The following is a 20,620-nucleotide window of genomic DNA, read 5'->3' on the forward strand; positions in this document are numbered from 1 at the left end:
CAAGGAGCATGTTAGAGGGATATAGGGAATAGTTTTTAACCCAGAGTGTGGTGGGTAGAGACAGGAACCATCACAACATTTAAGTATTTAGATGATTCACTTGAAGCACCATAGCAAACAAAGCTGCAGTCAAGTGCTGAAAAATGGGTATGATAATCAATAGGTACTTGATGGCTGGTATTGACACGATGAATTGAAGGGCTTCTTTGTTCTTGTAAAACTCTGACTGTATAACTGAGTTTTGAGAAAAGAGAACAGTCCATCAGTAAGAGAGGATCTTTAGATTGAAGGACCAAGATGGAACTAAGAAATATGAAGGGACTGTAAGTATTGGTGGGAGCTATTTACAAGCCACCAAACTGTAGTGGTAATGTTGGGCATGGTATAAATCGGGAAACTAGAGGTGCAATAATAATCGCAACTTGAATTTATGCACAAACTAAATTAACCAAATCAAAGCTAATACCATAGATTGTGAGTTCCTGGAGTGTGTATGAGATGGGTATCTGGCGGTGCATGTTGAGTCAACTAAGGATAAGACAGTTTTGAATTTCATGTTGTGTAATGAGAAAAGGTGAACTAATAACATTCCTGTATCACCATAATGTGATAGAATTTCACGTTAACTTTAAAGACATGACATAGTTGGTTTCAAAACTAAGATCTTGTTCAAGGAAAGGACATTATGAATTTGAGGGGCAAATTGGTTATACTGGATTGGGGAAAGTCACAAAAAGGTATGACAAAAGATTGGCAGTAGCTGCCATTCAAAGAAATTCCCCACAGTCTGCAACAGATAAATTCCTCAATGGCACAAACACCCAAAGGGAAAGGTAAATCTACTGAGGTTTACGATACAAGATAAAGATTGTACTTGATCAAAGGAAGTGGCAAAAAAAAATGCCAGAAAATGGTAACCCTGGCCATCGGCACCAGTCAATCTGATTGAGGAGGATCAGGAAACTGCTTAAAAGGAAATGAAAATATAGATGCAAACTAACAAGGAACAGAAATGTGGACCATAGAAGCATCCTTCAGTATCTGAAAAGGAATAAACTAAAATACAATTGGATACAAGATTGGCTCAACAGCAGGAGACAGTGTGGTGGTGGAGGGTTGTTTTTTTTTGGGACTGGAGGTGATGTTCCACAGAATCGGTGCTGTGTCCAATTTTGTCATTTATACGAATGATTGAGATGAGAATGTTGAAGCGTGGTTAGTAAGTTTGTGGATGACATCAAGATTTATGGTATAGTGGACAGTGAAGAAGGTTATTTTAGGTTACAAAGAGACCTTGATCAATTGAGTCAGTGGGCTGAAGAGTGGCATATGGAGTTTAATCTGGATAAATGTGAGGTATTGTATTTTGGTAAAACAAAGGCAAGATTAGAACAATTAAAAGTAAAGTCTTAGGTTTCTTCGTTCTACCACACGACCCATGAGTTCCAGTGCGTAATTCTTTGAAGTTTGTATCACATATAGACAGGGTAATTAAGGCGTTTAGCATGCTTGCCTTCATTGCTCAGACCCTTGAGTATAGAAGTTGGGATGTTATGTTGAGCTTGTACAGGACAGTGAGCCCCCTTTTGGAGTTCTCGTTGCCCTTTTATAGGAAGGATATTGTTAAATTGGAGAGGGTTCGGAAAAATTTACTAGGATGCTGCTGGAAATGGAGGGTTGGAGTTATAAGGAGAGGCTGGATAGGCTGGGACTTTTTTCACTGAAATGTAGCAGGTTGAGAGGTGACCTTTTATAGAGGTTTACAAAATCACGCGGTGTATAGATAGGGACAGGTATCTTTTCTGTAGGATGGGGTATTTCCAGACTAGGGGGCATATTTTTAGGGTGAGAGGAGAAAGCTTTAAAAAAAATGAGGAGCAATTTTTTTTAATAGTGGTTCATGTGTGGAATGAACTGCCAGTGGAAGTGGTGGCTGTGGGTATAGTTACAATGTTTAAGAGACAATTAGACAAGTGCATGAATAAGAAATGTTTGGAGGGATATTGGCCAAGTGAAGGCAGATGGGACTAGTTTAGTTTGGGATTATGGTCAGCTTGGACAATTGGACTGAAGAATCTGTTTGCGTTGTATGGTTCTGACTCTGAAAAGATTAGCTAGGACAAATATGGGCCCATTGCAGGTGCAGACCAGAGTTTAAAAAGTGGAGAGCAGAGAAATGATAGAGAAACTTTGCATCTATTCACAGAAGATAGAGGAAATATAAACTAGATGACCAAAAAAACCTGAGACTGAGCAATTTAAATAAATTAATGCTGTTAATGAGTGTGTACGCAAAAGGTTAATCGGATTGAAGGTTGTTAAATTACTGGCTATATGATCTTCATGCTATAATGTTAAGGGATCTGGCTTGAGAGACAGCGGACGCATTGGTGGTTATCGTTTAAAATTTTATAGATCCTGGAAAGTTTCCTGCTGACTGGAAAGTAACAAATTTAACTCCTCTGTTTAAGGGGGTAGGAAGAGGGAGAATGGAGAACAAGAGTTGTCAGTTTGTCATCTGTAGTAGGGAGAAATGTTAGAATCCATTATAAAGGTTGTGATTACTGAATATTTAGAAAGGAATAGCAAAATGGAGCAGAGTAAATGTGGATTTATGAAAGGGAAATCATTTGATAAATTTGAGGTTTTCTGTGCATATTACATCTGTCGTTAAATAAGAAGGAGTGCACTGCCATGAGGTTAAAATACTGGAATCCCCTTCAGAACAGTGCTGTGGGTGTGGTCACACTACCTGGATTGCAGCAGTTCAAGAAGGCACCTCACCATCATCTTCTAAAAGGCAATTATGGTTTACAATAAATGCTGTCCTAACAAGTGATACTGTCTAGTATGTGAATGAATAAATCTTTAAAAACCATGTCTGCCACTCATTAACCTGATACTTAACTGCCTACCAGCCATATAAATGCCACGTAAATATAAATACAGTAGCTGGAATAAACAGAGATAACAAGGTGTAGAGCTGGATGAACACAGCAGGCCAAGCAGCATCAGAGGAGCAGGAAGGCTGACGTTTCGGGCCTAGACCCTTCTTCAGAAACATTACAAAGGAATAAACAGTTGGAGTGTATAATTTGAGTCACTGATCACTATACCCACCCCATATCTTAAATCTGAAGTACAGAATAACAATAGGAGCAGATGCATGGGAACAGCTACTTGCTCCCCTTACATTTTAACCATCTAGGTTTGGCAATACATCTCCATTCCTTTCGCTGAATCCTGCAGCACCCATTATTAGGAAAGGCTAGACAGGCTAGGTCTCTATCCTCTGGAGTTTAGAAGAGTCAGAGTTGACTTGATTGAACATGCAAGATCTTGAAGAGACTTTAACAGGTGGATGTTGAAAACCTATTTCCTCTTGTGGAAAAATGTAAAACTGCAAGTGATTGCTTTAAGAATAAGGGGTCACCAATTTAAAATAAAGGTGAGGAAACAGTTTTTCTCTGAAGGTTGTAACTCTTTGGAATTCCCTTCCTCAAAAGGCAGTGGGTGCAGAATCTTTAAATATTTTTAAGGCAGAGGTAGGTAGATCCTTGATTACCAAGGAGATGAAGGATTATTGGGGATATGCAGGAATGTAAAATGTTGAAGTTAAAATCTGATTAGCCACAATGTTATTGAATAGTGGACAAAGCTCAAAGCCAAGTACCTATTCACTTTTTTTAAACTTCTTGTTCACATGCTGAAATGCCACTTTGGGAGTATGTTCACACGCTGTTCAGTTCATTGCCACCATCTCCAGACCAGTAGGAATTGGTACTAAATGCTTCCTTTGTCAGTGATGCCCAATGCCTGAAACAAATATGCGATTAATTAGTACTTTTTAGTTTTAATTAAAACTGTAATGTACCCCTCGATTTTGTGCTACAATTTATCAGTGGATGTTGAAGGAGAATTACAGCTTGTAGCTAGCAATAAAGCAAACAATACTGGAGTGCATAGTGAAGTGAATTACATTCGCTAGTTTGAAAATAAGTGGTGCTTTTAACAGAGATAAGTGTGGAGCTAGAGGAACACAGCAGACCGAGCAGGAAAGTTGACATTTTGGGTCGGGACCCTTCTTCAGAAAAAATTTCAGAGGGTCTTGACCCAAAATGTCAATTTTCCTCCTCTAATGCTGCCTGGCCTGCTGTGTTCTTCCATTTCCACACTGTTATCTCTGACTCCAGCATCAGCAGTTCTTACAATCTTTGGGTGCTTTTAACCGGATGTATTTGTATATGGTTCTGATTCCTTTGATCAAGATCCTAAATGCAGAATGAAGCGAAGTCTGAGTAATGCTTATACAATTTAATGTTTTTTATTCCAGGTGAGATACCCCAATGGAGACTATACTAAGGTGCATAAGATAGAGGGTGGTATACAGATTCTAATCTATTAATCATAGCTTTCTGATGTGTCACGGCAACGAATTAAAGGTTTCTGGTGTGAGGAAAAATGTTGGTGAATAGCTGCAACTACTGACAGGGAAACGTGTTGAATACTGGACTAGTGACTGGAATGTGATCAAATGACCGAAAAGTCAATCATAGAAATTCAAAGTTGAAACAATGTAAATTGAAAATTGTTTTGTTCTGACAGGCTAATTTTTGAGTATTTTGATTTTGAAAATACTATTAAAACTTGATTTATATGTACAGTATTGCATAATTTAAATCCTTGATTTCCATTTCCATTGATTTCTATTTACTGCTGTTATCCTCTTTCTGAAAAAATTGTTTTCTTGATTCTATAATTATTTATCACGTTCTCCACTCTCAGCGGAAATTATTCCACAGATACAAGAAATGAGACACGTCAGCAAATGGATCTGTAGAAAATCACGGAGTAGAAAAGTATATGCTACTCGGTGTGATTTACTATGGAGCCTCTCAAAGACCAGGCTTTATGACTTGTGTGAGCTGACCAGCACTTATTGGTTGTTGAAGCCCGATGTGACTGATTTGTATGGAATTTGAAAAATAAAGTTAGTCTCTTACCCAGAAGGTGTTTACCTTTAAAAACCAAGTTCCTTTTATTTTTTGGCAAAAAGGGAAAAAGCTGTAGTACTGAACAAACTTTGGTTCTGTTGCAGTGATAATTTTCTGATGATTCCCATTTACTCTAACCACACATGTTCTGGTCATGTTTATTTTGACTTCACAATTCGGATTTCTTACTGGTATGTTTTTAAATCATTATTGGGCATACTGATGTACCTTCTTCAGTTAATTTAACTTCAGTTTGACACATTCTTAAGATTAAGACAAACGTAGTCAGAGCTCTTAAATGAAGCGGTTTTTTGTTTTTGCAAACAGCATGATCATGACTGCTCTCTTGCAGTATTGCCGTAATAGATGTTGAGCTAAAATATTATTCTTTGTAGCGCATTGTCTCCATGTTCCGAAATCTCTCAAATGTGTTGTTGCTTCCTAAATCTGCACTAATAATTGTAAGGACTTCATTTTGATCCCTTTCAGCCAGATTTTTGGCTTGTTATCGTCAGACAAATTACCTCCCATGCATCTGTGATATTTTGTAATCTGTCATTTCCTCCTGCTTGATCTGTCTGCCTTGTTTGACCGCATCGCAATCTCTGACAATTCTCCTTTGTCCAGCTGAGTGTTACTGCTCTTTCCTAATTCTATTCCTTTTCATTTTATTTAGAGCTACTGAGTCACTCTCAATGGCTTCTCTCCATTGCAAGATTGCCTCTGTAATCACCCAACAATGTAAATTTCTTGGCCAACACCTGTTTCTCATCTATATGCTAACCCTCAATGACTTTGTCGAAAAACACAGCGTTGGATTTCTCGTGTTAATGACATTCTGCTTTTCCTAGTCAAATTCCACAGCTTCTGATTTGTCACAGTGCTTTCTGGAATCCAGTCTTGAATAAGCAAGCAATATTTTCACAACTAAAAATTGAGAAGACCAGCATTGGCTCGGTAATTCTTGCCATGAGTTCTGTTCCCATTCCACCAGTTCTGTCCCTCTACTTGTTTTCTCATCCCTGCATGGGTTGTCCCTTCCCTATTTCTGAGCTCCTTTTGAGATGTCTGTGCTCCTCCAATTTTGACCCTTTTTGCATCCCTAATTTTCATCGCTCTGGCATCGGTGGCCCTCTTTCAATTGCTTTAGACCCTGAGCACTGAAATTCAACCACTACTCATTGTTCAGCCCTTCTTTCTTGAACCACAAACACCACCTCCCATAATCCCTGTGACTCTACTTGTCCCTCCTTCTTGTTTAAGATGCTAATAAAAACTGCATTACTAGGATAGTTTCTGTCCTGATACTTCATGTGATTCCGTGCCAGGCTTTAATTGCCGATGCTCCTGTGAAGTTTTAGGATGTTTTCCAATGTTAATGGCACTGAATGCTTATAGGTTGTTGTCAAAGTTGAACTTCACTGTTTCAATGTTCGATAACATCAGCTTATTCTTCATTTTATTCCTTTAATGGTTTTGGATACAGCACAGTGCTTGACTGAGTGACAAGTTGTGGTGGTAGCAAAATGCTAATTTCCCCAATGTGAATATTTGATACTATTCTGAAGAGACTCTCTAATGTTCTGATCTAGGGTTACTCATTGCTGCAATGATACTTAATGGTTGCCCACCAGTTTTGGCACCATTTGAAAGTACCTTCTGAGTCTCACAGCTTTGCTTTTGGCAGAAAATGCATTTCCTGGGGAGACAGTGGGCAAAACCATTTTGGACGGCGTTGTGCCTTTCAAGAAGGGAAGTTAATTAGTAATAATGCAGAGTCTTATATTCACGTGATTCATTGTGTGAGAGTAAATGTCCTCTGAACAAAGTAAAACATATGCAAATTTGAAATGACCTAGAATGCATTATATTAAATTAGTTTCGTATCTAGATCTCCATATATCTGCTACAGCTCTTTTCAGTGTTTTATTTTATGCTATATGTTTACCATAAAAGCAAATGCTGTTTTTGATTCTGGTAGTGAATTAGTTGTGATTGTATTTTCTGTTTTGTTTTGTGTTTATGGGGTGTCTGTGACTGCTTGCTGCTCACACTGGTATTTTTGCCATTTTTCATTCTATTAGCGCCATGTACAATCACTTTTCCCTTCATTGATTTCAAAACAATGCATCTTCAAAGAGATGGGGATGGTAAGTATGCTTTGCCATCGATCTGCATTCAGTCAGCCAGCATTTAGAAATATCAAAAATAAAAGCTTCAGGTTACATGGAAAAGGAAGTCTTATTGATTTGGCTTTTTGTTTACAAAAAAATCTTTAATCATGGGATATGGAATCTAAGTGAAAACTAATTTTTAACCCTTTGAAAACTGGTGAACTGAGTAATTCATTCTGGAATTATCTCAGTTCTGTGATCCTTATCAACACTGAGTTAGTTTTTTAACATTTGTAAAATTATACGTTGCTTGGAGTGGCCGGTTACATTTTTTAACCATTTTATGAATAGGTATGGTTGTTTTGATTCTGTACAGTTGTGGTTTATGACTTGTGTCTGCATCTCTTAATTATTGTAGCAGTGGCTCTGCACATTGAGCAATCACCAGAAAAGAATCATTGATTTCCAATGTGTAAAGGTATAAGTGATTGAGCCACACAAATTGAGAATATGCCAGATCTGTTGCTTGTCACACTGGCAATAGGATGCTGAAATTTGGCCTTGATATCTCTGGTACATAGGTCCATATGGTTCGTTACTGTCCATTAACATCAAAGTGAAGTTGATTGAGGGCAAGATCTGACTCCACGGCATTGAGTCTCAACTAAGCAGTTTAGCTGGCATTATTTAAAAGAATGCCCTTGGGGATGAAATACTGAAGGATGACTGGCAAAAGTTGGAACTGTAATCTTTTTAAGGAGTCTGTTTTGAGTAAAGGGAAGAAATCTGGATTACAGATATTAAAGAGCTGAAGGCTAGAAAGTAGCATATTGATGTGTTATTTTTTAGTTACTTTGTTTTTGGAACTTGGGATTTTCAAATTTTAATGTGAAGGATTGCTATCATGGTTTTTGAATTGAAAGTTCCAAAATATTCAGTACTCAAAGGGTTAATGTTACCATTCTGAATTAGTGTCCATTATATGTATTTAGTATATCTCCCAATTGGTCTGTGTACACCAATTTTCGGACTAAATTCAATAAATCTTGTTTTATTTTGATTTGACCATCAGTTCCCTGAAGTTTTAAGATCAGGATTTTGACTTTGTGTGGTGCACACAGATAAATGTCTCCTTTGTAATTTCATCATACATGATAGAATCATAATTGCTAATGTCTTCTCTGAGGAAAATATTGTGAAAATTGGAGGATAACAAAGATTTGCAATTTTAAAATCTAAACCTAATCTTTTTTGTAGCATTTCTAAATCCTTGTCTACCTTGAATATTTTTACTTACTGACAGGTTTCCCCCCGCCCCACTCCTTCTTTCATGTAACAAAGCCAGTCACTTTAAATTAGTAGAGCAAACTTTAAAAATGAATGTTGATAAAGAGGGTAATTGGAAAGAAGCAAATAAAGGAATAATAATAATGACATACTGAATTGAAAGGTTTAATGTTCATTGGATATTTTTGGTTCTTAATGGCCACTTGACATTGGAGTAGTGTTACTGGAGTAATATGAACTGAACCTGGAATAAACTGACCAGTTTAGGGAGTTGTCATTTCTCTAAACCTGTCAGCAGTTGAAGAGTTAATCTAGATGGCAAAATAATTTTGTACTTCTGTCTTTGACATCTGAATGCAGTTAATAGTTGTGTTCAAATTTCAAGGGTAAATTAAGTTTTTAATCAAGTTGTCACAAGTGAGTGTCACTTGTGTATGCAAAAATTTTTCAAAATTTGAAATTGAAGATATTGACACTGATGTTTTATTTCAGTGATTTAAATTGGAATGATCGGATTTTTACCAAAATTAGTTGTGAACGTTTTGCTGCTCTTGGTTTGAAATGCTGAGTTCTTATGTTGTACATTAAGCATTCATTGAAGCCACAGGGGGAGCAAATTGTAAAGAAGTATTAAAATGCAGTCCTTTTATGACTTCAAACATGAGGCCTCTCCAATCTGCTACTTATTTTTTGTTCAGAAATTTGTTTTTGGTTCCTTCACACCTGTAACATTGAGACATTTAAAATGTTGTCATTAAATGGAAACTCCCTGCTGATTTTTGTCCTGGGTATTTACACTGCTGAAATTGAATTCCTCCTTGAATTATTATTCTTGTTTGTCTCTGATTCCTAGGTAATGAGGTGAGAAAAAGAACTTGCACTTATAGTGCCTTTGCAAACCTCATGTTCCAAGATGCCGTACAACCAGTTCATTGCAACACTTTAGGAAAAGGCGGCAACTACCTAACACACAGCAAGGCCAGAATCATGATAATGAAAGGAGTCCCATTGCTTTTTGATGCAGGATGCTGTAACAACTCGAGAACATAATAAATAGGAATAGGTCAATTTGCCCTAGGAACCATATTCCATAAAATCATAGATGATCTTCTGTCTCAACTTTTCTTTCCCACCTTATTTCCATGCCCCTTATCTCAATTAGTTTCTAAAAATATGCCAATATCTGTCTTAATATACTCATCAACTGGGCATTCACGGCCCTCTTGGGATAGAAAATTCCAAAAGATTTGCAAACCTTGAAAAGAGCAAACTTCCAGTCATCTCGGGGTTTAAATATCTTACAACCTTATTTTGTGACTTTAATCTTTAGATCCGAACTACCCAGCCAGGGGAAATATTCTGTCGAGATGCAAAAGAGTTAAACTGGTCTCATTGAAACACACATAGTTGTTGAGTGCTTTGTCTGCTCAATTCTTCTTGTTGGACAATCCCCCACTTTGAGTTCCATTCTTATTGAACCTTTTTGTTGTATTCCTGTTAGGCAGATATATTTTTCCTTGTGTAAGGACCCCTAAACTGCATATATTTGTCTAGGTCTAATCTCAAGGCTTTAGATATCTTTGTGTTAAGTCGTCTTTGCTGTTTGTATTCCAAATTTCTTATTAAAGGCTGAAATACTGTTTGCTTTTCTAATTATCTTATCTGTGTGCAAGGGCTCCAAAACCCCTCAATGCCAACTTTTTTTTTTATTAGTGGGATGTGAGCATTGCTGGCTGGCCAGCATTTATTTCCTGACCCCTGTTGCCCCTGAAGGTGGTGAGCTCCCTTCTTGTACTGCTGTGGTCCACACACTGTAGTTGACCCACAGTGCCCTGAGGGAGAGAATTCATATTCCAGTTTCATTGTGTTTTTTAAAAAAGTTTAATTTCCCTTTTTTTTTAAACTAGTGAAGTTGATAACTTCACATTTCTACCAATATATCCAGCATCTCAAATTCTTGCCAACTATCATTAATCTGTTTTTGTTCCTTTGTAGCTCTTGAGGCCTTCTTGCTGTTTGCTTTCCCTGTCAGTTTCTTATTCTCTACAAACTTATCCACCTTGCTGGTTAAGAATGTAACACTGTATTGGAATTGTCAACCACAATCTCTTTCATGCCTTTGTTTACTCCGGTCGTCTTCATCTTCATCTTCATCATCTTCATCTTCATCTTATTATTGTTATTTATTATTATTGTTATTTATTATTATTATTATTTAAGTGTCCTATCACCCTGTTGCTAATAATAGATTCTAAAATGTTCCTATTTATTTCATTTACACCTAATAGGATAAGTGAGACCTTGGTGAGATGCCTGACTATATCACAACCAAAAGTTAACTGTTCTGACTGTGCAGCATCCCCCGGAACTTTACTGAAGTGTGAATCTTGATTATATGCTCTGTGGACGAGCCTAGACTAGAATCGGAAAGAATTTCCATTCAAATATCACAGTCCTGGAATATTGTAATGCATTCCAGTTAGGTTTTGCTCCACGGCCCCACTTACTCTGCTTCTGTAATCCTTTTTGGTTTGATTCTGGCCCTTTGAGCATCCCAGATTGATTGCTCTATCAGAGTACGCATGTCTTCTAGGCCCAAGGTTTGGAATTCCCTGTCCACACCACCTGTGCTTCTGTACCTCACCTCCCTCCTTAAGACATTCCTTAAAAGAGTAAGTTCTTGATGGTTGACTTTGATACACCTTTGTATGACTTGGTGAGGCATTTTATTTTAATAATATTCCTGTGAAGTACCTTAGGATATTTTATTAACATTGCTATATAACCATGCTGCTGTAATTCATTGTGTGTTAGCTCTGTCAGAAATGTTGCCTTTCTATTGCTAATAAAAGCTTTTTTAGGATGTTGTCTTTCACTTCACTTATGTACTTGAAGTACTTTAGGCTGCAGGATTACGGACCAAGGTCTGGAAAGAGAAATTGGGCTAGGGGCTACTTGTCAGCTGGCTGTGGCCACATGATCTGATTGAACTTTCTTGCAAATGTCCATGATTCTGGTGATTTTGCTGTCAAGTTTTATTTAACTGTTCCAGCTCTTGAAAGAAAAACCTGGCATTTAAATGATCTCTAACGGCAGCCAGAATTGAAGTCAGTTGGGAGAGTTTCCATTTAAATATGAACGTTAAAAGATTGTAATAGAAAATCAACTGATGGGATTGTGTTCTTATAATACTGGTGTCTGTTCCACTTTCATTAATTAATGGACTCACCAAGAGGGAAAGCTGAGAAGAGAACACCCATACTCCACACATGTAATATAAATTTCTACCATGTACCTAGAGTTAAATTTAATCAGTTTCTATTTTAATGCAGGAAATATCTAGAAAGTTAATACATGTGTAAAAATAGAGGAAATCACTGAATTAAATATAGCCAAACGGTTTTGATATATTCACTAGGATTAGATTTTTCTAAAGCTTGTAAACAGTGTTCAGCTTTCCCAAAAATAATTTTAATAGTTTTTTGAGGTGATTAAAATACTTGTAAGGTTGAAATTAAAGCAAATATTTTGTAGTAATTTCTTGTGCATTCTCTTTGAACATATGCTGACTGTGAGGATTTTCTGACCATCTGCCAAACGATTGCTCTGAACTGACCATTTGCACGTCATAAGGATAGCAAAATTGTGCAGATTTTCTTTACTTCCACGTGGTCAGAAAACATCCACTCTGTGCTTAGAACTGTTCCACCCAGCTAAGTCAAACTTTATGTAGGATTATGAAACTGGCTTTTTCGGCACTAACCTGTGTTACTGCACCACAAGTGATCACTTTGTATTTATGGAGGGATGAAGGAAGCTTCCCAGTGACTCATAATTCATAGTTGAGTAGCTAAGCCAATTGGCCACCACCTGTGCTGTAACAATTGTGGTTGAATCATATGGATAATACATTGCAGCATTGTGCTGAGATGGTTTTGGAAGACACTACAGTTAGTCCCAACAAGGCTTTGAAATAGTCTAATTGACCCAGATTTGTGTTTGATCAAAATCCAAGAGTCCTCGCTCAAAAATATATGCAACTCTACTTAATGTGATGCCTTGAATGGAGTTGTTGAAAATGGTTGGGGGACCATTGAGGACAAGATAATTGGGAAAAAATGCAATAACCCAAAAGAAAAAATGAAAGGCTATAACTACAGTGAATTCATATCTGAACAAAGGAAATTTCAGACAGATGATTTGGACAGTGACCTGCCATAAACTCATTTTTGTGCTGTTTGCACTACCATATGGGAGTTATAACATTAAAATTTCAGTTTTACAATAGCTGAAATTCTAATTTTTAAGGTAGTGATCGTCCACTTCAGGTTTTTAAAGAAATCTTAGAGCCAGTAAGGTGATTGTGACAATTTTCTTTATTTTCTTTTTTGGGGTTTAAAAATAGCCAACTGTATTGGGAGAGGCCTCTTAGTTTGAAGAGTGTGTTCCTTGCCCTGTTCTCCCACCTGACATCAACCCCCATCCCCCACAACCTTTTCTCATGGATGTTTTTTGGGGGCAAGGTATAAGAACTGTACTCTTCCTGCGATTCAAAGAACAAATTCTGCTTGTGATAACTGCTCTACTAAAATAAAGAAATGTTGTGTTGGAATTTTTCTTGGTAATGATTTGATTTCTGTCAAGGGTGTTTGCAACAGCATCCATTAATTTTGAATTTGTTAAAGCATTATTTGACAAGCTTTTTGTTTGCTTTTTGTAGATCCTGTTCCTGCATTTAAATCATGGCAGGATGAATATGAGCATGAATTAGGAGAGGCACAACTTTCACCACAAGCAGGCAGATTGATTAGCCACCCCCTTGAAGAGGACCCACCACCTATGTTGTGCCGACGTTACCTCAATTTTGGTCACAGTCAACGCTTTATACACCAGTCTGATTCAAAAACCTCTTCTTTGAAGGGGCTTTCCTCATTTAGGTATGAAGTAGTAATGTTCTATTAAAGTGCTTTTTCCACATTCTTGCCTCCTTCAAGGTGCCAAATTATGTTAAATTATTCCAGCTTTTTGAGCCACTGAGCATACCTGATTCCTTTCAACTTTAGGATAATCACAACTGAGTGATTCAATTCTTCACTTCACATTTTTGATCATGCCACTGAGTCACTGTCAGAAATGATCATTTAGATTTTCTCACTTGCTCCCCCCGTTCAAATGTTCAGACATTGCTCTGGTGTTTGCTGGCTTTGTGGATGAGAATTAGGAGGCAGGAGATGGAACAAATTTGTAAGATCAGACAGCTGATGCATTCCTACACTAGTGATCTCGCTAGATGTTGAATCAAACCCAACTGGGGCTGACAGGAATCCAGTTAAGCCCACTAATAGACCGATTAGGGAAAAGGTGATGCCATACCAACCAGGTGTTCTGGTTTTCTCCCACAGTCCAAAGATATACAGGTTAGTTGGATTGGCCATGCTAAACTGTCCAGGGATGTGTAGGTTAGGTGGATTAGCCATGTGAAATGCAGGGTTACAGGAATTGGGCAGTGGGGAATGAGTCTGGTTCAGTGTGGAGTGGTTGGGTTAATTGGCTGCCTCTATGAAGATTGTGTCCAGTTACCCAAGACAGCCACTTTTGGGTTCCTGACTTGAAATTGAGGGCGATATTAACATTGTGATAGAACTGGGAAAAGCAAGCCAGTTGAGTCCATTTTGTAGTGACCAAATAGCTGATTTCCTTAATTATTGACCACTAACCAGTTGTAGAACACAGATGAGTTACAGTTCCTGGAATGTTAGTATCCCCTTTTTTTTCAGTAACTGATTTATGAGAACTATGTTAATGTTTTCATGGGCTTTTTAATTATTGAGGTCCTCATTGACATATTTGTGTCTATACACATGCACTTCAAATTCATTTCAGCTCGTCTCTGGGTGAATTGTGGCCATTTTTAATATCCTTATTGTACTATAGTATGAAAACTGTCTTGGGAATCAATTATCCTGATTGTTAAAATTGGTAGTGCTTCATTCATTTTTCAAAAAAATTGATCTATTAGGAAATGTTTTGTAAATAATGTCCTGCAAAACTTTTAAGCAGCAATCTATATTTATGCCTATCATTCTAAAAACGAGCTTCTTTATAAGCTATCTAGATTTTTTAAAAAATGCCGTTTTCCTCTTTTGCAAATGAAAGTTTTTTGTTTTGTTTCCATGCTGTTACAAATGTATTTCAAGACCACGAAGATCATCATTTGATTCCAATGATGAAAAAGAAGAGCACGCTCAATTGCAGCTGACTAAAAAAGTTCAGAACATCAAAAAGAAAATAAAATTATTTGAAGAACAGTTTGAAAAAGAGAGAAAGTATAAGGTAAGCTATTTGAAATATGTATCCCTTGAAAACATTGTTTATTAGTTCGCATAATTGTTTAACATTGTAATTGAAGATATAACTTGCAGACAAATTTCATTTGTTGCTTCAGATTTATTATGTATGTGGTAAAGGGTAAATGTGCAATGGCATAATTAATTTTGAACGAATGTGTTCTCTCCTCTGGTTACATTGAATTTTTCACTGGTATTTATTGGTGCACAGTAATGAGATGTACATGATGTGAATCTTTTTGTGGTGTTGAAAGCACAAATCAGTGAAAAATTGTTGAGGGATCACCGTGAATGTCGACACTTCCCTGACCCCCAAAAGTGTCCAATTACATTTCTTTCTGGAATGTTAACTCTTTAAATAGAGTTGCTATGTCAGGAAGCATTACTCAAAGCATGTAAAGTAATGTGAAAGCCTTCTGGTTAGCTTGTAACAGCTTGAGGGGGAAAAAGTACTATTCAAGATTTCTCAAAGCAGGAGAATGTGTGTCATTCTGATGTAGGATTAATTTTGTTTCCTAAATACTTAAGTCCAAGGAGGTTGTTGTTCTATCTGCAAAGTTCATAATGGGGAAAAACAGCTGCTAATACTTGAAATGCCAATTGGAAATGTTTTAAGAATTAATTCTTCAGTTTGCTATGAAGCTGTCGCAACTCTCATAGAATGAGTGAAAATGTCTCTGTGCTTCAAACTAGAGAACTTAATTGTGCATGTTGGGAAGTTCTACTTCCAACTCTTTGTTGAGAGTTCACAGATGTAGTTTGTTACTCCCTGAACTGTAGAGAGGATCAATTCAATTGATTTGGCTTTATAAATAGGCTGACACATTAAACATAAAAATGAATAGTGCAATAAAAAATAACTTAAACATTTTTGATTTCCCGAAGACTTTCTTCTAACAAGTAATGATCTTCTATTTTCTTTCTGACATGTTTTAAAAACATAGCCACTTCCCAATTAAAAACATTTTTGCCAGTTATAACAGCATCCTATCTGTGTGATTGTAGCCTGTGATTGGAAAATAACTTCCTTAGAGAATTTGTGTCAATATGTAACAAAGTGGAATCCCAAATCCCTGTTCCTGACACTACCCATTTAGTTATGCATTGGTGTTTTTTTTCTCTCATCTTCCTGTGCATCCCTGTATTAACACATACTAGGAATGTAACTGAGATTTCCATCTATAATGTTTTACTTTTACTTTTTTCCTGTTCTCCAAAATTAATTTTGCAGTTTTGAGGCTTATTGGTGTCTGGTCATTGGATCCTGTACAGGTCATGATTGCTCACTTTTGTACATCATGCAATATCTGTTTGGTTGTATTTAGAATGTCCCTTTGTGTCTGAGCTGTAAGATGAAACATCTAGATCAGTTTAAATAGGAAATATTGCAGTACTCCACCGGTCTGGCAGCATTTGTGGAGAAACAGATCTACAACGTTCTGAAGAAGGGTCTCGACCCGAAACGTCAGCTTTCCTGCTCCTCTGATGCTGCTTGGCCTGCTGTGTTCATCCAGCCCTACACCTTTGTTATCCCTACAATGTTCATTCTGTTTCTGTTTCTCTCCTCTCTTGCTGTCTCTCAACATGTACTGTCGTTTCTGCTAAGGATTTACAGAATTGAATTCCAAAACACTCTTGTCATCCTTATTAGCTTTAGTTAATGGTTCCTGTATGTGCAAATGGACACCCACTGATCACCATCATTTTTTTGACAACAAATGACTTAAATTGCTCTATAAATGTAGAAGCAAATCTAAAATCAAATTGGCCTCAAGCGCAATGTTTTGCAATGCTGTCAGTGTGGCAAAAGTTTAAAATAAGTCTTTTGAAATTGGATGTAAAAATAGCTTGTAAAACCAAGAGATTTCAGATTGCAAGAAGTAATTAAGTACTTTTTAATTGCTGTTATAAGTCAGCGACATGAACGCAAGGATCCACAAGCAGCAGTCAGATAATGACTGGATAATCGGTTTTAGGTAGTTGAGGAGAGAAATGTTGGCCATGTTACTGAGAGAATTCCCTTTTCTCCTTCTTTATTCCCATATTGGGAAAATCAAGCCTTGGACAACTTGGGTGAAAGCTAACACTGCTGATAATGTAACACTCCTCTTTTCCACATTTGTTTTAATAGGAAAATGGTTTGTCAGTGTAATATGATGCTATTTAAAAGGCAAAACAATGAGTTAGCAACTTGAACTTTCGGCACTGGTAATTTTGGAAAATTCATGTAATACTTTGAGTATCTATTAATAAAAAGGTGTTTTATTTTTTATATATTAATAGCCATCCCACAGTGACAAAGTAGCAAATCCAAAGGTTTTGAAATGGATGAATGAACTGGTCAAGTTACGCAAACAGTTAAAAGGTACCAGTCCAATTTTGTGTTTGTAATGTGTCATGTTTGTGTGTATTTGTTACTTTACAAGTTAATATTGCTATTATACAGTTGAAAAATGCATGCTGGAAATTGAAGTTGAGGGCAAGACCATTTTTTGTGAAATTGTGTGCCTTTAAAATTACAAGTATAAAATGTAATATCACTGCATTAGTAATCCAGAATGTTCTGCAGACAAGTTCAAATCCTACCTTTGGCAGATGATGAAACTTGAATTTAGAAACATCTGGAATTAAAACTAACCACTGTCCATTGTTGTAAAACAAATCCAGCTGGTTCACTAATGTCCTTTTGAGAAGGAAATCTGTCATCCTTACCTGATCTTGCTTACTCTTGACTCCAGGCCCACAGCAACGTGGTTGACATTTAACTGCCCTCTGTTAAAGGTGCCCAGCCTGCAGGGTTTACTGATATGATTGTTTTGCTTGCTGGTAATTTCTGTTCCTCCATCTTTCCTCTTCAGGCTCTCTTCACTTCTTTGAGGGCATGCAAGTAATCAGTACACTAACTACAAAGTCTCTTAGTTATTGGTTAAAGGCAACTGGTGAGGGGGAATAAAAACTGGCTTTCTTTAGCTTTAGTTACTTTACGAGAGAAGAAGGCACACCAGCTGCTCCTTGCAGTAGCCCAAAGGTTTGTGCCAATATCATCACATCCCCAGGCTTGTTCAGACACTCGGCCTATCAGCTAGTTGTTGGTAGGATGATGGCCTTAGTCATCCATATCTGGCCATTAATCAATCAGCAACCTGCTGGTCAACCAAATCTCACTTTGTACATATCCTCAGTGCCAACATATCATCAAACAGCTTTTCTCACTGTCTGAACAAAATATCACAGTAAACATGAGTTACAATGGATTTCAGTAACATGTTTATTTTTTTAAATTGCAGCAATTCCATGTTTTATTTTGAAATAGTCCTTTTCCCATTTCAGTTTGCAGTCAAAAATACAGATAATAAAATGATATGATCTTTACAATGCCTTGTGCCTCAACACTGATAACAGTGCTTAAAGTAGACTGCTGTCAGGAGTAACTTTTGCTGTTATTTATTGAGATGTGGAATGTGTACTTTCAGTTAGTGATTGGGGAAATTACAATTTTAAAGGATAAAATGTTTACTGACAGAAGAAAAATGCTGTTGCAAATTACTTCAAACCCATAACCTGAACAGAATAATCTCAGTTCTACTTTCAATTCTTTTTTTAAAATACATGAACCAAAACTGTACATAATACTCCAGGTACAGCCTCACCCACATCCTACACAGTTGCTACAAGGCTTCCCTATTTTTAAATTCCAAGTCCATAGCAATAAATGCTAAAATTCCATTTGCCTTCTTAATTACTTGCTGCATCTAACTTTGTCTTTCATGCAGAAGAATACCAGGATCCCTCTGGTGCAATTTTTTGGAGTCTCTATTTAAGTAAAGGTCTGCCGTTTGATTCTTTCTCCCAAAGTGCATGATCTTGCACTTTTGCTACATTAAACTCCATCTGCCATGTTTTTGCCCACTTGCTTAACCTATCTACGTCCCCTTCCAGATTTCTTGTGTCATTATCATGTCTTCTCACCTATTCTTAGCAAATTTGGATACATTACACTGTACCGCCTCTTCCAAATCATAGGTATAGGTGGTAATTGAAGGCCTAGGAGTGTTCTTTGTGGTGCTCCACTAGTTGCATATTTCCAACCTGTGAAAGATCAATTAATCCCAATTCTCTGTCTTTTATCTGTTTAATGAATCCTCAATCCATGCTGATAGCTATCTTGTTATGTTATACTTTATTGAATGTCTTCAGGAAATCCAAATACACCACATCTACTAGTTCCCCTTATCAACTCTGTTCCTTATATCCTCCAAGAACTCTTAACAGATTTATCAAACGTGATTTCCTTCCCACAGAGTTGTTGACTCTGTGTTAAGCTTTTTGAAGTGGATGAGAATATAGGAGGCATAGTAAGTTTGTAGATGGCACCAAAATTGGTAGTACAGGGTACAGTGAAGAAGGTTTTCTAAGATTATAAACAGTAGAGTGGCAGATGGAGCTTAATTTGGATAAATGTGAGGTAATGCATTTTTGTAAAACAAAACAAGGGCAGGCTTATACAAATAGTGGTAGGGCCCTGGGTGGTATTGTAGAACAGAGATCTAGGGGTTCAAGTACATAATTCTTTGAAATTTGCATCACAGGTAGATAGGGTGGTTAAGAAGGCACTTAGCGTGCTTGTCTTCATTGCTCAGATGTTTGAGTATAGGAGTTGGAACATCATGTTGAGGTTGTAGTGGACACTGGTGAGGCCTTTTCTGAAGTACTGTGGGCAATTTTGGTTGCCCTGCTCTAGAAAGGAAATTATTAAATTGGAGAGGGTGCAGAAAAGATTTTGCAGGATGTTGCTGAGAATGGAGGATTTGAAATAAATGAGAGACTGGATAGGCTGGGATTCCGTTCACTGGAGCATAGGAGGTTGGGTGGGGGGGAGCCTTTTAAAGAGGTTTATAAGATCATGAAGGAGATAGATAAGGTGATTAGCTGGAGTCTTTTCCCTAGGGTTTGGGGAGGGGTTCAAAACTAAGGAGCATATTAAGATGAGAGGGGAAAGATTTTAAAAGGACGTGAGGGACAACCATTTTACGTAGTGCTTTGTGTGTGAAATGAACTGTCAGTGGAAGTGATAGACGTAGGTACAATTAGAACATTTAAAAGGCATTTGGACAGGTAAATGAATAGGAAAAGTTTGGAGGGGTATGGGCCACATATAGGCAAGTGAGACTAGTTTAGTTTGAAAACATGGTTGGTGTGGACTAGTTGGACCGAAAAGTTTTCATGCACTATGACTCGATTGTTCCTTAATAATAGACTCTGGATGTGTTAGGGCAATCTGAGCTGATATGTAATGTAGGAGATGGTTGAATTTAAGTTTAGACATTCAGATGGGAGTGGAAAGGAGAAAATGAGATATGGACACTTGAGGCCATGGTCTGACTATAAATCTTAGAGAGAGGGAAGACAGGTGTTGAAGACCCATAAACTTTAAATTGTCAGCTGGAGAACTGAGAGCATGTAACTTGGTGAAATAGCATCGTAATGGATGTGGGAATGCATTTGGAATGTTGTGCTGAGCGAGGAGCTGAAGGAGGACTGAATGAATGCCATCTCCACCTTTTTTGAAATGAATAGGGATCTTGAAGCATTGCAACACTACCATGAATGGGGGAAAAATGTTCAATATAAAACTGCATAGGAAATGATAATTCAGTAAAACTTCTAATATCATTATCATGTATGATTATATATGGAAGACCTACACAGTTTCTTCATCTTGCTTAGCCTTCAGTTGTTAAGTTTCATTTTCTTTCTCTTTCCCTTACCTTAAACATCTATTTGACTTGTATATGGACATTAATGACATTTGACTTGTCTGCTAATCCTCTTTTTTCCTCTTCTCTTGCTTTTCTGCCTCAGTTTCATTGAAATAGCT

At 37.2% G+C, this 20,620-nt stretch overlaps 1 protein-coding gene across 4 annotated transcripts in view; it reads left to right on the forward strand.

Annotated features, from left to right (window-relative positions):
* The window catches only part of LOC109929117 (protein FAM13B), a 107,528-nt gene that overhangs the window by 70,533 nt on the left and 16,375 nt on the right, over positions 1-20,620 (forward strand). For 2 of the 4 annotated variants that reach the window (XM_048603865.1, XM_048603866.1), the window contains 4 exons: positions 7,079-7,144; positions 13,116-13,332; positions 14,593-14,728; positions 17,026-17,107. In XM_048603865.1, the coding sequence (XP_048459822.1) occupies positions 7,079-7,144; positions 13,116-13,332; positions 14,593-14,728; positions 17,026-17,107 (501 nt within the window). The remainder of the gene's footprint in view (positions 1-7,078; positions 7,145-13,115; positions 13,333-14,592; positions 14,729-17,025; positions 17,108-20,620) is intronic. The other 2 variants (XM_048603867.1, XM_048603868.1) reach the window with 1 other exon arrangement.

This window comes from Rhincodon typus, chromosome 12 (assembly GCF_021869965.1).
Source record: "Rhincodon typus isolate 14 chromosome 12, sRhiTyp1.1, whole genome shotgun sequence".
Classification (NCBI taxonomy): Eukaryota; Metazoa; Chordata; class Chondrichthyes; order Orectolobiformes; family Rhincodontidae; genus Rhincodon; species Rhincodon typus.